This window comes from Calypte anna, chromosome 7, assembly GCF_003957555.1.
Source record: "Calypte anna isolate BGI_N300 chromosome 7, bCalAnn1_v1.p, whole genome shotgun sequence".
NCBI classification, from domain to species: Eukaryota; Metazoa; Chordata; class Aves; order Apodiformes; family Trochilidae; genus Calypte; species Calypte anna.
In genome coordinates this window covers 29,664,770-29,682,485 of record NC_044253.1, presented here as the reverse complement: position 1 = coordinate 29,682,485, position 17,716 = coordinate 29,664,770, and the positions used below count along the sequence as shown (strand labels likewise).

General features: G+C 39.5%; 1 protein-coding gene across 2 annotated transcripts in view; it reads right to left on the bottom strand.

Annotated features, from left to right (window-relative positions):
• Window positions 1-17,716, bottom strand: part of DIP2A (disco interacting protein 2 homolog A) — a 116,237-nt gene that overhangs the window by 3,618 nt on the left and 94,903 nt on the right. Inside the window, exons 20-36 of one of the 2 annotated variants that reach the window (XM_030454405.1) lie at window positions 17,217-17,297; window positions 16,935-17,062; window positions 15,348-15,462; window positions 14,024-14,225; window positions 13,688-13,797; window positions 13,482-13,562; window positions 11,516-11,639; window positions 10,625-10,746; window positions 10,201-10,312; window positions 9,864-9,973; window positions 9,230-9,360; window positions 7,803-7,971; window positions 6,373-6,543; window positions 4,415-4,444; window positions 2,819-2,880; window positions 828-885; window positions 384-458 (exon numbers count right to left, since the gene is read on the bottom strand). In XM_030454405.1, coding sequence (XP_030310265.1) covers window positions 384-458; window positions 828-885; window positions 2,819-2,880; window positions 4,415-4,444; window positions 6,373-6,543; window positions 7,803-7,971; window positions 9,230-9,360; window positions 9,864-9,973; window positions 10,201-10,312; window positions 10,625-10,746; window positions 11,516-11,639; window positions 13,482-13,562; window positions 13,688-13,797; window positions 14,024-14,225; window positions 15,348-15,462; window positions 16,935-17,062; window positions 17,217-17,297 — 1,881 coding nt within the window. The remainder of the gene's footprint in view (window positions 1-383; window positions 459-827; window positions 886-2,818; window positions 2,881-4,414; window positions 4,445-6,372; window positions 6,544-7,802; window positions 7,972-9,229; window positions 9,361-9,863; window positions 9,974-10,200; window positions 10,313-10,624; window positions 10,747-11,515; window positions 11,640-13,481; window positions 13,563-13,687; window positions 13,798-14,023; window positions 14,226-15,347; window positions 15,463-16,934; window positions 17,063-17,216; window positions 17,298-17,716) is intronic. The other variant, XM_030454403.1, reaches the window with a different exon arrangement.

The window sequence follows — 17,716 nt, the reverse complement described above, 5'->3', positions numbered from 1 at the left end:
ACCAAAAAAACCACCAAAAAAACCCAAAAAGGAAATAATTCCCACATAAACACAAGTTATTTTGCAGCATCATTTATTGATTTAAAAGATCTGTTCCACTGACATTTTGTTTTTTGCTCCCAAAATGCTGGCAGTGTTTAATTAATATAATTAATTACTATCTACCCTCACAGAAAATATCAGGGAAAAGGAGTAAAAAGGAGTTGTATATACATGTGACTGGGGGCGTTAAAGAGGAAAAAATGAACTCCATATTTGACTGACTGGAAAGGAACACCTGCTAACCTGACATTTTCTGTTAGTTGGACACCTTAGTATCCACAAATCCAGATGTATATAAAACAAAGATTAAACCAAACAGTATAATAGAATCAAAGCTTTACCTCTCCTAAATGTGAGTCTCCCAGAGGCCCCTTGGTTTCTGTGTGTGCGATGATGACCTTCACCCCTGGAAGAATCTTGAGTGAGAAGCAAATGTTCAGAAGAGAAGTTAAGAGAACTTGAAGTCACCAAAAGAAAAGTCAACAGTTTGTACAGTTCCTCCCTCTCTGCAGCACAGAGATCCACCACCCCTTCCTATGAAATTGTTTAATTAAGCAATTCTGCAGCTTCAGAGTTGGCTTTCACACATGAAAAGTGCCTTCCCATGAAGGCTTCTGATTTTTTCAGTTACAGTAACATATCTTATTGCTTCACTTCACACATTTAGCTTTATTTTAACTAGCTGTTAATTTAATGCTCTATTCCTCTCCTAGGTATACTGTGATGAGTGAAGCTCCTTGTGGAAATTCAGTCCTGAGTAAGAAGGGTTGCTCTCAATCTCTCACCTTGCCAGACTCCATGAGAGGCAGACTGTGTGGAGAACCTCTCTCTACCAAACGCACCCTGGGAAAACAAGAGAATGCATTTGTGCTGGGATTTATTTGTGCTGGGATTTATAAACTTAAACAGAAGTTAAATAGAAGTGTTCCAGTAACATTCAGTGTTACCCAGCTGCACCAAACCATTAGCCAGCCAGTAATGCTCAGTTCTTCACAATGCAAATGATGGTGAACAGCTTGTCTTTTAACAGCTAAGATCAAAGCCAGCAAAAGTTTGAGATGAACACAAACAAAACCTGGCAGTCAACACAAGTCCCTAATTTAACATTATCAATTGAAAAAAATAATATGGCAAATGTACCAAGTCTAGATACTATGTTTCTTAAAATAAGTACAGAAACAAATACATCCATCCATGTACTCTACTGAACTCAATCTGAACTTGGCGCTGCCAGCACTTGGGTTAACTAAGTTAACTGAGAGACAAGTTAATATGAAAATTATGACCACAGAACTAAGTCTGATGGGATGATGTTCTTTAACTGTATTTTTTCCACAACCTAAAGGTGGTGGGAACTTTGTGGCATTGCACACTATAAGGAGAAGAGGCCAGCAACATAATGTGCAATTGGGGAAACGCCAGTGAGTAAAATTTCCCCAGATCAGGGTGTCAGTCCAGTCACAAAGACCCAGAAAGGTGAAGATTTCCATTCTTGGAGATTTCTCATACTGGCCTGGTCTTGACCAGGTAGTCATAGTGTAATAGTGTATACACTGAAAATAAAAAAAAATTGCCTCTTGAATCAGCAAAGTTACATCCAAGCATGCATGAGGTTTGCTCTGTTTAAAATGTATCAAACTGATTTTTGTCAGCAAACCCCCTCCATACCAGCACCGACTTTCCCCTGTTTACAACTATTAAAATGTATCAAGGCAAATCTCATCTCCTTTGTCAGGACTAAAAAAGACAAAACGCTAATCAGAATGACTCCCAATAAACTGCCAGACCAATAATGCAAATTACAAGAACTAAAGAATTCCAGGAAACCCGAATACAAAGGGAAGACCTCCATTTACCAATTTGCAACCTCTGGCAATAATTGATGAGAAGAAGAAACTTTTTAATATAACAATTCAGAGGAAAGAGGGGAAAATCAGAAGCAAAGGGAAGCGAATCAGCAGCAAGCCAGAAGCCTAAAGAGCAGCGAAAAGCAGCAACCAACAAGAGGCAGCAGCACTGAGGAGCAGCAGAGAGCACCCACCCCCACTAGTGACTTCAGAGATGCCAGTGGTGTGGAGGTGATCCTTCAGAGGTTGAAAAGAACTCCAATTGCTCTCTTTCTTTTCTTAATAGCCCTTTCCCTGGGGTGATTAATTTGTTTAAAAACCTGTTTTCCCCTATTAGCTCCTTCCTAAGACTCCTTCCACCGTGGTGTCATTTTCCCAGAAATAAATGGTAGTAATTTGTTCAATCTATAAAGCTGGTTACTTTTGCAATTAGTAGGATGTATATGCATGATAGCTAATATTTCCTCACAAACAAGATATAAAATATTAATAGTTAAGGACTGTGACACATAGTAGCCTGATGAAGCCTTGCAGCTGGTCATGCTTTGAGCTGCATGAGGGACATTCAGAGATCTGTCCACTCTAAATACATTTCTGTGATTCTGGGTCTAACCAACCAGATGGCAAAGCCACCTCTTGCTGCTGGCTTGGTTAAGTAAGAATCAGATAGTGAGTCTAGATTATACAAGACTGATGATGAGACAGAAAGGGAGAAGTAGGAAGGAATAGCAGAACAAGTGATGGAGGAAGAGATGCTCGACCACCTCGAGCACAGAGCTCTCTGTGTGGGGTGCATGTGAGATTCCTCATATAGGATGATAAGGGATTACCTGCTGCCAAGAACATTTCAACATACCAATGCCATGCAGCAAGGCTGAACTTTCTCCTCTATGAACATCGAATAGTTAATGCTTTAATCTAATTGGTACCTGTCATGTCGAAGTGCTCTCATATCTACATAAACAGTTGTTGGATCTGGTCCGGCTGTTCCCTAAGGATAAGAAGGATGAAACAAATTAAAAAGAAGCCAGAAAATCCTGCTTTCATTCTCAGAGAAACACTAATTCACAAATTCTTCTCCCTTTATTACTGACACATATCAAAGTACTGGCGTAACCTAAAAGAAATATAGTAAAACACCCCTCCCCCCCTCTAGAGTGGCTGCCACAAGGCTCTGATGTTTTATGGAATCAGTAAATGAATGTACAAGTGAAGAATGTTTTTATACAGGTTAAGTCAAAATTTTAAAAATTTTATGTTGTTAAGCACCTTCTTATAAAACTATATAGCAAGTGAAAAGCATGTAAGAATAAACCTAAGTGGTCCTAGCAGTTTACTTTCATAGAATCCCAGACTCGTTTGGGTTGGAAGAGACCTTAAAGGTCATCCAGTTCCAACCCCCTGCCATGGGAAGGGACACCTTCCACTAGACCAGGTAGCTCCAAGCCCCATCCAACCTGGCCTTGAACACTGTCAAAGATGGGGCAGACACAGCTTCTTGGGGCAACCTGGGACAGAGAGAGTCTCACCACCCTCACAGCAAGTAAGTTATTCCTAATGTCTCACCCGAATCTCGCCTCTTTCAGTTTAAAACTATTCCCCCTTGTCCTATCACTCCATGCCCTTGTCAATAGTCCCTCCCCAGCTTCCCTGTAGCTTTTTCAGGTTCTAGAAGGTGCTCTAAAGTCTCCCTACAGCCTTCTCTTCTCCAGGCTGAACAACCTCAACTCTCTCAGCCTGGCTCCATAGCAGAGGTGCTCCAGCCCTCTGAGCATCTTCATGGTTCTCCTCTGGACACACTTCAAGAGCTCCATGTCCTTACTGTGTTGGGGGCCACAGAACTGGACACAGTACTACAGGTGGGGAAATTCTGTAACAGCTTTGTCAACTTTGAAGAAAAAAAACCCAATATTTAACTAAATCATAACTCTAACCAAGCTGTATCTTTTCAAGGCTCCTGACATATACAGCCAAGGCAATGCTATGTTGCTGTCAGTGAATAAACCTCATCATCTGGTGGGAGGTTTCCCATTTCCCAACAAGGGTGCAGAATTTAATCTCAAGACAACTAGAAACTACTGTGAAAGGTACACTGAAGCCAGAAAAAAAAATAGGCACAGTTTTGGTGACCACTGACCCCCATAGCATAGTTCCTTGGTTTAGAACTATATAAAATGAGGCCACTTGGCCACGAGCTCAGGATTGTATTGCTGGAGAACTGTAATGAAGCCTTTATAATGACATTCCCCTGTGCTTTTGTGAAGCTCGGTGACACTGACAGCCACACTAGATTAATGATATGATCTTTATCTTTACAAATACCCTATTCAGTAATGTTAATCATTGCAACACTCCCTTTCTGCTTGTTTGAGAAAGAGGTTATGTACTTCAGCCACAAGCACTCTTTGGGAGTAAAACTGAACTTCTTTAGGAAAAAACCTCAACTGGCATATATTGGTTATAGTGTAATTCTGCTGGACCAGACTGACTCGAGGACACCACAAGCACACATGCAGCACTATTACCTGTTCAGCCAGCTTGCCCAGCCTGTTTGGCTGACAGTAGGACCACAAACAGAAGTAACAGAGGCCATCAAAGTGTGAAACAGAGAGAAAGGGAAAAAAAAGAAAATACAAAGAGGCACTGGAAACATAAGATACACACAGTAAGACAGAAAACAAAACTCATACTGCTTTAGAGTGAAAAGAAAATTTCTGTTTCAGATTACCTAAGAGGGTGGCACCTTTAAGCAGTTTACTGGGAAACATGCAAATCCCAGTTCATAAACAAGAAGAGGTTTAAGGCAGATCATGCATAATTCGTGTTGGCTGTTCCTAAATCCCTCTGTCATCTCCAAGTACCTAAAGGCTCATTGCAACTTCAGAAACACCACCCTGGTAAATCAGCCCAATAAGACTGGAAGATATTATGTATTTATTTGCATGCTAACCTGCATCAAATATCCATTCAGTTTGACTATTAATCTATTTAAAATCCAATGAGTTTAAAAAGTCAAATGCAGATATCACTTTAGAAGAATGGGGGAAAAGGATTAAAGAAACAAACCATCCTAAAGAAGGAGCTCAAAAACAGAGAATTGAGAAAAAAGGTATAAAATGAAGGGGAAGCATAACTGCTCAACAGCCCCACACTCTTCATAGTTTTCTTGCAGTACTTTTCAAACTGCCTTTTAATGTTCTGTAGAAAAACTGTATTTTCCCCTCCTCATATAATTTGAACAGCAAATACTCAAAGCTGGCTTTTGAAATCCTTACTAGGCAGGCAATTCAGAAAGCCAGTCTTTCATACTTGGCATCTGAAATGTTTTTTTCAATGAATTTAATATATTTCTATGCATTTACCTTTATTTCATCTATATCCTTCCTATTTTTCCATCTATATAAACATCTATCTTTTCTCTTTTAAAATGTGTGAAAGAAACTACAAAAACTAAAGAAACAATTATGAATGACAACATATATTCTGAGAGGAAAAAAGGCATTCCTTCATATAGTGGGCACCAAAAAGGGGGAAAAAAAAAAAAGAAAAGAAATGAGGTTTTGCAAAAGTGCATTAGCAATCTTCATAGAATTTTTTTTAATTAAATGTAATTCATACCAGTAAAACTGGGCATAAAATTTACAATTACACACATACTTAATGCATGTGCCACCTATCAAATTCCTCACATACAAAAATACATACTGTCAATTCTGAAACTTGAGCAGTTCATCTATTAACTCAAATATCATCCAAAACCCAGGGTGTTTGCTCATTTGTAGACCATATTTAGAACCTGATTTTCTAAGTATGTTGTGAGATACATTTTTTTTCCTTTCCTAACTACAGAAGAAACATCTCATTAAGAAAAGTTAGATTTAACATGTTAAATTACACACACAAGATTATCATCAATTGAACACTAAGCTATCAAAGGCAAGTCTAGGCCACTGCATGGCATTATTTCAATTTCTGGCCATATTCTCCCCCTCAAATCTTCCATTTTTATACCTTTAATCGACAAAGTCCAACTCTCACATGAGGCAAAAAAACCCCAAACTGCCAACCCTGTCAATTTTCCTGGGTCTTATTTGAGGAACTCTGCCTTCCATTTAATTCCACATATACATAAGCTATTTTTCAATCAGACAAAATCTGAATCACACAAAAGCTGAAATGACACTGCTTGAAATATTTAATTTGTTTCTATATATAATAGTGCTTGCTCCTGCACAGCAGGAAGGAAACCTCTTAATGTTGATCCTTTGTATTAGAAAGGTGAATCAATTGGTTAATGAGTACAGAAAAGTGCAGTTATCATAATCCACACCTTAAGGGCTTATTTAACTTGGTGATGAAACAAGCAAGCAGTGGCACCCTAGTTCATCTGAAAAAAAAATCTACATCCCACTGAACACGCTTTTCTATAGAAGTCCCCAGAGATTCTGCCCATAAGCATAAGGAATAAGAAATTTAATCTCACCTGTAAGCAAATGGCTACGTTGACCCTGCACCCAAAGGTAGTGCTCACTGCCCGAGCAGAGAGACCCAGGTCTTTGAATAACTTAGAGAAAGACTGGGTTAATGTGATCCTTGGTCTCTCCTCTGCAACCACCATGCATGTTCGCACGCAGGACAGGTTAACTCCTTTCATCTGAGAGGTTGGGTGAAAAAAACAGCAACATTTTACGTTTGAAGTCAACAGTTCTGGAAATAAGCAATTAATCTGCAGAACAGATGGACTTTACAGAATCACAGAATCGTTCTGGTTGGAAAAGACCTCTAAGATCATCAGTCCAACCATAACTAAGACATAAGTCTAGTACTTAAATCATGTTCCTAAACTCCATAAAAAGCAGTATAATAACTGATGTGACGTGGTAAATCAACAGAGTTGGAGTGCACTCAGTCTGACTCCATGCACCCAGGGCAACCTCTAAAATCGTGCCAGGAAGCTCTGTGGCAGGGTTTTGTACACAGGATGCAAACTACACATCATGTAGCTGCACTAAAACCTCTCATGATTTTGAGGTGAAAACGTCACAAAATGTCATTGTGTCACACAACTGGGCTCACAAGGGACCTGCCTGCTCCCAGTGCTGCACAGTTCATGTGTCTGAGATACTGCTGACTCTCAGCAGTGTCAATGTGAACCTGGCTGTGGGCCAGGATGCCTTCTGTGAGGTCCAGGAAAACAGAGAGACAGAGTTTTTGTCTATACTGAGAATAGCTGCTTCCCTACATCTAACGAGGTGCCAGACATTCCCAGGGGAAGTCCTGAGCAGCTTAGTTACTACAGCCGTGGGAAATCTCCTACCACTGACACCAAGTCACCTCTTCAAGGACACTAGGTTTCAGTTAAAGAGATTTCCCTCAGAAATAATTGGATGTATTAGTGTGTGATTGATGCTGTTAGGAAGACTGCATCCATTTTAGAACTCAATACCTTTGCTGTCAAGAGATCTGAAAGCACAAGAGACTTGTCAGGTTTTGGGGGGGGCTTTTTGTGTTTTTTGTTTTGTTGGTTTTCAGCTACTTTGGGTGGGAGGAAAGGCTTTTGGTTCTGGAGTTTGGTAGGTTTGGGGTTTTTCTTTTGGTGTATATTTTTTGGGGTTTTTTTTTGTTTGTTTGATCTTGGACAATAAAATGTTGATAAACTTGCTAAGAAAGACACAGCAGCACAGAAGTGGCACAATTAAGTGAAGTTGAAAACTTAAGACTGTTTTTTATCCCCCACCAGAACCACGACAGCTGACGACACTTCAGCAATCTCAGTATTTCCCAGAAAGCAAATTATAATGAAAGGCTTTCAAAGAAACACTTATGGCCCATCCTCTGCAAGCCAAATGAAAATATTTTTAGAAAGACACATGCACTGGCATGTCAGTATGTTGAAAAATTAAGTCCACTCACCCGGAGTGCATCAGTCTGTGTCCCCAGCCCTTTGGTGCACATCTCCATCACGGAGTAAGAGCAGAAGGTGACACGCACTTTGTACTGACTGACAGCAGACAGCCACAGGGACACGTTGCTCTCCAGCTCCAGGGGAGGGACTAGAATAGACTGGTGACCTGAATATACACTAGGGAGGGGAAGGAAAAGAAACCTGAAAACCTCAAGCAAGCATAAAAGCCAGATGTTGCATAAAGTCAAAATTAAGCAAACACGTGAAAACCAAGAGCTTGGTACGTATCTGAACTTCAGCTTATCTTCTCCCCAGAGATCTTTTAATTAGCTTAGAGCTAGGGGTTTGAATTAAGTCAGAAAATTTAAGGTGAGCATATCTGTCCTCTGTAAACCCAGTTTAGATATAAATGCATCTTGAAAATAAATTAACACCGCCTCTAATTGCTTTCAATAGGTAGCTTGCTACTTCTGCTGGCTAGAGTTGATGTGTTTTTGTAGTACGCAATGAGATGAGGGGGTTGTGTTTTCTTTTTAAAGATTCTAAAATAGAAAAAAATAATCATTCTGCACAAAAAAAAATCTTTTGCAGTGAAAAAATAATCTTTTTGCAGTGAAACAATTTTTTGCAATCAGTTGAAACAAAGCAGGCCTTCTATTAACTCCAGTATAGAAAGCGTGACATACGTAGTTCCTGTCCCTAAAAATATTTAAAAAAAAATACATTTAGATTTTAATTCTATCATCACTAAAGGTACTTCTCCCTCCACTCTGCCTTGCTTTATTGATGATATAAATCACCAGATGTTTAATTTTTTTTGCTGTCCCTTCAGTTCACTTACTGGACTTCTAGTTGGGGAAACTGGAAAGGCAAGGAACAGACTAAAGTAAAACTCACTTTATCTTTTTACAAAATAACATTTCATGTTCAGTTTCTGCATTTTAAAATGAAATTCCTAAAACACTAAAATCTTTGGATTAGTTAAAGTGTACAGAATGTTTTAAAAGGCAAAGGAGAGGAAAATTTGGAAGCTTTACAAAATGTGCTACATTATAAAAGTTACCTGATTGAGTCAATTCAGGTCTCATTCATTTTAAACACTTAAAATTACTTCCTTTAGCAGTATTTCTTAGTGCATAGAATACAGTCAATAGCTTCAGGGTTTGAAAAAAAGGTATGGTTTAATCTCAAAAGACTTTGAAAGGGTTTATTTAATCAATGTGAGATAGACAGTGAACCCCTTTTTTTCTTGGATTTGTTATCTATTTAATTCCACTTTCAAAATGCTAGGTACCCAGGCAGCAAACTTACTTAACAAATTTTGTTACTGCACTTATGAAATCTGCTTTAACAGGTTAATTTGGGTTTCTCTGAGTTTCATCCACCACTGTTCCCTTAGGAACACAGAGGAAAGCCTACAGCTCAGTGGACATACCTGCACAAGCACCAGAGGGCAAATCCCAAGCCACAGTAAGGGTCGAGGCAGATGGCAATCTGGCGTGAAGGGTACAGCTCACACTGGAGCTTTATGGAGCGACATAAGGCACTTGCAGCTGCGTGTGACATCTGTAAGAGAAAAAGAGGGGCTCTCAGGGACTTGTCAAAAAAGAGGATTGTGTGTAATAACTGATAGAAATGTTTACTGTAACAACCCCTACTGGTTAGTCTTTTTTTTTTAAGCACCTTTAAAACAGGAAGGGGATATAAAGTTTCACAGGTGTTTTCATGCTAGTAGCAAATCACATCTCTCATGACATGGAATGATGCCAAACAATGTCTGATATCTCTATGATAAACTGCAGAAGAAGAAATTCACGAACTTTAGGAGAAAAGCTCCCCCTTAGTCCCCTCACTGATTCCTCACACAGAGTCAGTAAGACTGAGTATTTCCAAAAGTGCATCAAGAAATCTTGTTGTCAGGCAAACTTAAAAATAAGCTTTCTAAAGGTTAAGGTGGCCCACTTACATTTTTGAATTTCATCTCTGACATAAGGAATGAATGCAGAACGTGCCTATATGTAGGGAAGCAACGAAATCTCTAAGCAAAAAAATCTCTATTGTTACAATACCTTTACTCCTGCTAATATACCAGTAGTAGACACACTGAAGTCCAAGTACGCCAACATATCTGGAGAGGTAGGCCTAAAAATACTAGCCAGCTTCTTTTTAGGCATATCATCTGTTTAAAACATATAAAAAGAGTACCATACTATTAATTTGGAAAAAGACAACAGGACACAAATGTATCTTTCCAGCACTAACACCAGGTACTTTCAACAGTTTCTGGATGGTTAGTTTGATGCAATGCAAAATACATCCGTTCAATTAGGCAATTAGGGCATAACAAAATAAATAATTCAGTCTTCAGACCACTGACATTTTGGATAGGGGGCAAACACTCTGTACCTGTATCCAAAATAGTGGGCCATGTTTTAATATCTACAGCTGCTGAAGCTTCCTTGGACTTCAGCAGTTTCATTATCGCTTGTGTGGTCAGTATACACGCAGACTTGCTGACCTGTAAGAGACACAGAATCATAAACATTCATAAAACCAGTGATGAATGCTCAGGTGATTTCATATCATCCCAGATGAGATAAACAGTAAGCTGAATATATGGATAAAAACATTGGAAACAAAGCAAAACAAATTACAACAACAGAAAGAACATTTTAAAGGAGCTTCTGAAAAGGTTTTTATTTGAGCAAAGCACACTGATTATTTTGTTTTCTAGCTTATTTTACATGAACTATGGCAAAACAATTTAACAGATTGCATCAACTACCCCATTTCCACCAAAAGCATCAGGAAAGGAATGCCTAACACATACCTCTACAATCATTTTGACAGTGGGCAGAGTGGTAGCAAGGTTCTGTGGATGAGGTGGGCGAACAGTGATGGGTATACAGCCAGCATATAAGCAGCCATAGAAAGTTGCTATCAAGTCTACTCCTGTAAAGGATATTGGTGAAATTAAAGCCATTTTTATCAGATCAAAAGACTTTCAACAAAATCCAAATATACTCCCATTTGTTTTATTAAGATATAACTCCCATTTGTTTTATTAAGATATAAGGATTTGTGACAAAGGCCTCTTCAAACCAACAGGCTGTTCTTGGCCATGAAAAATTTTATAACATTAAAATATTCTGCATTTAGAGTTAATAAAAATTACTACAACTCTACAAACTTTAAATTTGTGGGGACATATCCTTATGGATGAGTAGCATAATATAATAAAAATTGTAAAAAAATCAAAATATTGCAGGTTATAAAGCAGATGACTCTGAACTACTACACTTTTATGAGGTAATATTTTTTCCTAAGGTATACTTATAAATCACATTAATAATGCAAACGTGCTCTCTAGATTTCTCTTCTAGAGACAGCCATTCAGGAAAGAAAAGGTGTTCACACACTCACATCCCTATACTGTCTGTCAGTGGACACTATTCCATTCTCTGAGGCAGAAAACTGAGAATGTCTCACGAGGTTTAAATGAAGCTGTCCCTGCATAACTGCCTGGGCATCTGGAGCACTCAGAGAAAATGTCTGGTAAATGCAGTTTGTCACTTGGAGAAGCAACTTAATAATAAAAAGACAAAACCCAAGTCTCTTCCTTGAAATCCTAGAGTAACTGCCATTTCCACTATATTCAGTGGCTGCTTGAATAATCTGTCCTGGCAAGTTGTTTCTTTTCATGCTGCCCATGCTGCTTTACCTGGAGGATAAACCAGGGCCACGTGGTCGCCAACATTCAGCCGCCCTTTCTCCATCAGTGCAGCTGCCACTCTCTCTGCTCTTTTGTGAAGCTGGAGGCACGAGGCAGTGCCAGCTACAGTGCCCTGCCCAAAACAAAAAGAAAGAGCAGAAGGTTTTGTGAAGGACAGCTTGAAACAGAACAATATTGTATGCCAGAGATTTAACATTTTGTTGTCCTTATTTTAAGAATACAGCAAACACTGTTAAAGATTCTGGGTGTTTTGGGAAAAATGCTATCAGGAGCTATAGCAGTAGCAGGAACTTTCAGAATGCTACAGGATTTTATAAATATTATTTCAAACACCAGACAGTGAAGCAGCTTTGAAATGTATTTGCCTGGGATGGATACATTTTTCCAAGGCTACAGTCTGTTTCCAGAAAAACTGCAGGGACAACCACCTCAGAGGGAAACAGACAGTCAGAGGCTGAATGAAGCACTCAGTACAGATAAGGATTATCACAGCAAATGTTTGCTGTACAAGGATTCCATTTTGAGTGCACATTGAATCCTCAGCCCAAGGGTACCACTGCTAGGTCCAAGGCCTAGCTGGATTCAGGAAGGCACTGGTACAGTGCTCACTTTTACTAAGGAAACTGCTGTATAAGTCTGGGAGCTAAAGTCAGTAAGAAAGTAAATAACAGTAAATGTTGATACATGAACTATAGCAGCTCAAGGACTTGGGAGAAAAATGTTGACATGAAACAGTGTAAAACAGAAGGTTTTCTAATAGAGAGATGTGAGCATACTTGTGTTTAGCATTGTACCTTATTAGTCCCACCTAATTAAGGCATGTACTGACCAACATTTAATTTCTTTGTGCTTAAGTTTTGTGTCTTTTTGCAGGGTCTCCTTGTGAAAGGTAAAAATTGCCTGAACAAAGTGACCTGGAAAGGGGCTGATTCATACTAGAACATTTCCCTCAAAAGCCTCTATTCTGAGAGAATAAACCAAATCTGGGGCTTTTAACAATAATAACCATATTATATCAGTTTCTTCTCTCTTGAGAAAAGTCAGCCTGCACAAGGCAGGCTCAATTTGTCACTGGGCTGTTACTGTCACTGGAAGGGGTACCTACTGAGTAGCTCAAACAAAAATCATCCAACTTTGCCTCTTGGAAAGAATGGAGTGGAATATAAAAGTGCTAGAACAGCAGTAGAACAATCTAAAATATTTGAGCTTTCTGAAATATGCCCAGCAGTAGTGTTCCTCAAGCCCAGGAAAACAGAAATATAATGGAATGTATCAAAGTACACTGCTTCCACACTGCTTTACAAAGTGTTGGATGCAAAGTGTTTGGAATACTCCAAAGCTACTGACAATTACATGAAGAGCAGGGTGGCTATGAGTAAAAACTATGTATTTACTGACAAATACAACTATTGCCTTTTCAGATGTCCTAAGGGCTCAGTCAACCCTTGAATATATAATCTATAGAACCTGTAGGGACATAGAGCCTGTACTTCGAAACTGAAGCATTTATTTGTTCTTGTATCAGTGGCTGTGTCATCATTTTTGGGGGTCAAAGGACAAGGTATCAGTGTCTCCTGAAGTGTGTTCAGTGTTCTTGGAAAATATGCCTCCAAAGGTGTGCTAGGGGTTCTCTACTAAGGTTCTAGATATTCTAATTAAAAAAAATCGTCCAGCTCTGACTTCCACTTACCACTGTGCTCAGGGACAACAGAATTGTGGCCTCCATTAACATGACAAAAGTTGTGTTCCAGCAGGAAATGCAATTTTACTGAAATATCTGAAGCTAGGCAGAATACACACTGAAATTCCAGATGTGGAAAAATTATGCTGCTTGCCTGCTTCATCAAAATGACATGAAGAATTTTAGGAAGAGATTTCTAGCTGGAATTTTCTTAGAATCCAAGCAATCTTTTAGTGATGTCAGCCTTTATGTACAACCTGAAGTGCATCTCACCTTGGAATTCAACAAAAGAAAGAGGGGATGATCTGGAGTTGTCTGAGCTCGCCACTGCAGAACATCTGCTAAATACAGGAACTGAAACAGAAAAAAAGGAGATAATCAGATTCACTTGAAATGCTCCATGCTTAGTTTCAGACATAACTGGTCTTCTATTTTGAATAAGACAATTCAAATACTCAATACCAGGACACCTGTGTTACCTTTCTTGCCTGATCATTATCCTCCAACTGAGTTACATCTCTCCCTGAGGCTTGTGCAATTCTCTTCCCAGCAACAAGGTTTCCTACTATCATTGAAGCAGGACCAACATCTGCAGTTTGAAAAAAGTGCAAAATAACAGAAAAAAATAACATAAGGGGCACGTAATAATGCATAATTCAGCCTGTAGGTCACTGTAAGTACCATATTCAGCATAGGTTTGAAAAGATGAAAAGCCAAAACCAAGGATCACATTGCACAGAAAAAGAGACAAGAGGATAGCATGGCACAGTGAAATCAGCTCAGCACAAGTATGGACCACACTCTGGGTTACTTACCTGGTTGTTTCTGACGAGGCTTAGGCAGGTTTGTAACACAAGTATGTGGACACATCAAGACATTACAAGGGTGCAGGGCACCCTCTAAAAAGCGCTGCTTGGTTTCTGAAATGTGAATTCCTCCAAGAGAAGCCTTGGGCAAAGTGTTGGCTGGCACCAAGGCGAGACAGTAGACGCCCACTTGGTGAATGCTATCAATTGCCTTGATAAAAAGAAAAGAAAAAATACATCCCACATTATCAACTAGGAAGTAGCTTGAACAAGAATTTGAAGACTAGTAATTTAATAACATTAAAATTTTTACTTGTACCACAATTTGCATATAAGGGTCCAATTCTGCACTCACTGAACTCAGTAGCTATGCCATGATTACAGTGGAAGCAGGAGCAGACCCAGGACTTTGCTTGTGCACTCTACCAAGGGGATGCTCCCTACACATCAGAGATTAGGGAAGTCTCTTAAGTGGGCAAAAAGTGCAGATATTTTAGAAAGCTAAAATTATACCACAACAAATTTAGCACATATGGCACAATCACAAAAACGCAATAAAACATAAAACCACAAAAATAGGCAGGGAAACATCTTGCTGCCTTAGACTTAAGTGTCTGTTTTAGCTATGACACTTCTAAGAAGAGAAATTAAAAAATATTTCCTCCCATGAAAAAACCCAGGCTGTAACCATATTCCTTCTAAGAGATTACAAAACTGAAATTAGACAGAAATTATTTTTACACAACTGCATTACTCTTAGGAGGCATTTTCCCTTTAGCCATTTTCTCTCTAGTCTTCCCTTCAGCTGTCCTTCCCTTCACCAGAATCTTCTCCCAGAATTGCTCTCACTTTTTACTTCCTTATTAGTGATTGATTAATTCTGCAATCCTCAAATGCAAACTTACCAGAATTCCCTTCCCCCTTGGCATAATAAAAGAAGATAATAAAGTAATGAAGGGAAAAAGTTTTAATGTTTACTACTGGAGATCTAGAATAAAGACATCAGTGACATAAAAAGATTTCAGGGTCTGTTTGGCACTAAGAATACTCTTAAACAATTTCAGACTTTTCAGCCAATACGAAATCAGCAGATTTATGCAGAATTATACCACATAAAAAATTTTAATCCTTAGGACATCAAGAATTCTAGTAGCATGATGTTAAGAACATTTGGAAATGAAGTTTTGCTTTTTATAAAATTCTCTCAAACCCTGAAATACATTCAGAAATCAGCTCTGTTGTTACGTTGCTGGGTTTCTATGGAGAAAAAAAAAGATTCTCTACACGCATCAGCCTTATTTACCTAGAAAGAGAGAAAGGACAGACTGACTACCTGTAAAACCCTGCTCATCCACTGAAAACTATCCTCCTCTGAGGCGTCAGGGCGCTGCTCTGCCACAAGCACTATTCGATCATCATGCAACACGGTCACAGAAAACACTGCTATCCTAAAACACAAAGGACAGAAGAATGATAGGATGCAACATATGATGAACAGAGCATGGTTCATTTTAATGTGGAAATGGCTGCAACCTTTAATGGCGCTGTTTCTATACACACAAGCATTATTCATGCCAGATCATCACAAAATAACCAACAAATTTAGAACGAATGAAGTTTTATTATTGGGATTTATTTCTGCTTTTTTTTTTGCAGTCACCAATGCAGCAGATGTTCAGCACAGGCAGGTTCCACACGTGCAGGGGCTGTGCAAATCTTGCCTGCATAATTTCATCATGCACACTAAACAATGTCCCTCCTGAAAGACAACTATGCCAAAATACAGACCAGCCTGTCCATTAGTGTTTGCACTGAAAAATACTTGGCTCCCATTTCAATTTAGTTTCAGGCCCGCATCTTCTAAAATACAACATTAAAAATGCCTCAGTCAGGCATGTGCCATTATGATTGAGATATGTGAATGGCACAAGTGATGAAAAATTGAGGTAAGCTTGACTTTTACTTAATCACAGACTCGTTTGGGTTGGAAGGGACCTTTAAAATCTTCTTGTCCCACCCCCTGCAGTAAGCAGGGACACCTCCCACTAGACCAGGTTGCTCAGAGCCCTGTTGAGCCTGACTTTGAATGGTTCCAGGAATTGGGCTTCTACCACCTATCTGGGCAATGTGGGACAGTGTTTGTTTCACCATTGTAAACAATTTCTTCATTATACATAAGTCTGAATCCACCTTCATCCCTTGTCCTATAACCACAGGCCCTGCTAAAAAGCCTGTTCCCACCTTTCTTTAAGTATTAAAAGGCTGTAATAAGGCCTATCCAGAGCTTTCACTTCTCCAGGTTGAACACAAAACTCTCAGCCTCTCTCCACAGCAGAGGTGCTCCAGCCCTCATCATTGATGAAGATTTAGCAGAGCTGGTCCCAGTACAGACCCCAGAAGGACACAAATTGTTACTGATGTCCATCCAGACATTGAGCCATTCACCACTAAAGGCCAGTTAAGGTTGGTGATACAATATACAGTATATTTGAAGGTTATTCAGCTACTGCAACACTACTAGTTGTTTCTTTAAAACATAATGCAAAGTTCTTCCCTAGGCCACTCTGCATGAAAGGCTCAGGTGGACAGATGGGAGTTGTGCTTTGGCCAACAAGCTTCATCTGACTGTCTTAAGTGAAGCTTTGAAAGAAGTTTTAAACGGGCACTTAAAGAGCTATATGAAAGTGATCTTAAACCTATTATGCATGAAGCAGGGTATCAAAATTTGCCTTCTAGGTTAGCACAGACAACCAAGTTATTACCTGGCACATCATGACCTAGTGTCACCTCTCCTACAAAATACACATGTAAAACTTCACACAGAGTTCCCACATATGCCATGTTACTTGTTGGTTGTTTGCAGGTGGAAAAAGGAGCAACAAAGCCACATCAGCAGTGGTGAAGTTATTAATATACTCACCTTCCCCTATAGACAAACTTCATGGGTTCGACTGCCAAGGCAGTGGCTACCACATCATCTGCATTGTGCCTCCGGCCACTAACTGTCATTAGGCCATCCAATTTTCCAACCACAAACACCAAATAGTCCTGAAAAGAAGACAGGATTAGAAACAGAGGGGAGAAGCCTCCAGGCTTGCAGTCATACATGCCTGACTAAAGGCAGCAATCGTGAGGTCAGAGAATTCTGCTGAATGGGAGGGCATCACAGAAGAGCTGGGCTGGGTGGCTCATTCTCACTTACAGGACCCACAAAGCCAAGTAATCCTGTCCTTGTAAAGGGCTGATCCGAAACAGGTACACCAGCTGCTGTCACTGGAATGGCCTGAAAGAACACAAAAATATTCAGACACTCACTGGTAAGAAAAGTGAAGTCAAAATGCTGCCTGACTGTTTCATTGCAGCTCAGGTGTAAAGCCTCCTGATGACACCACCTCAGCTCTTCCATTACACCAGGTTTCTTGCTGGTATTCTCACTAGCTATGGACAATGCCCAAAGCTGAGCTGTTTGAAGCAGTGAGGCAAGAGTTTGGTTTTTTTTGAAAGAAAAGACTATGGACATGATTTCTTTTATCTCTGACATAACTCAGTCTTCAAGCTGCTGCCCAGTGTAATACTGGTCTGTATGTGTGTAACTCTTACAGGACTTTCACTGTTGTTTTTTTTCCAGAAAATGGAAAACATGAAATTGGGGTGAGGGTGGAAAAATCTGAGCAGAAAGATTGTTTTGCTTTACTGTGACAA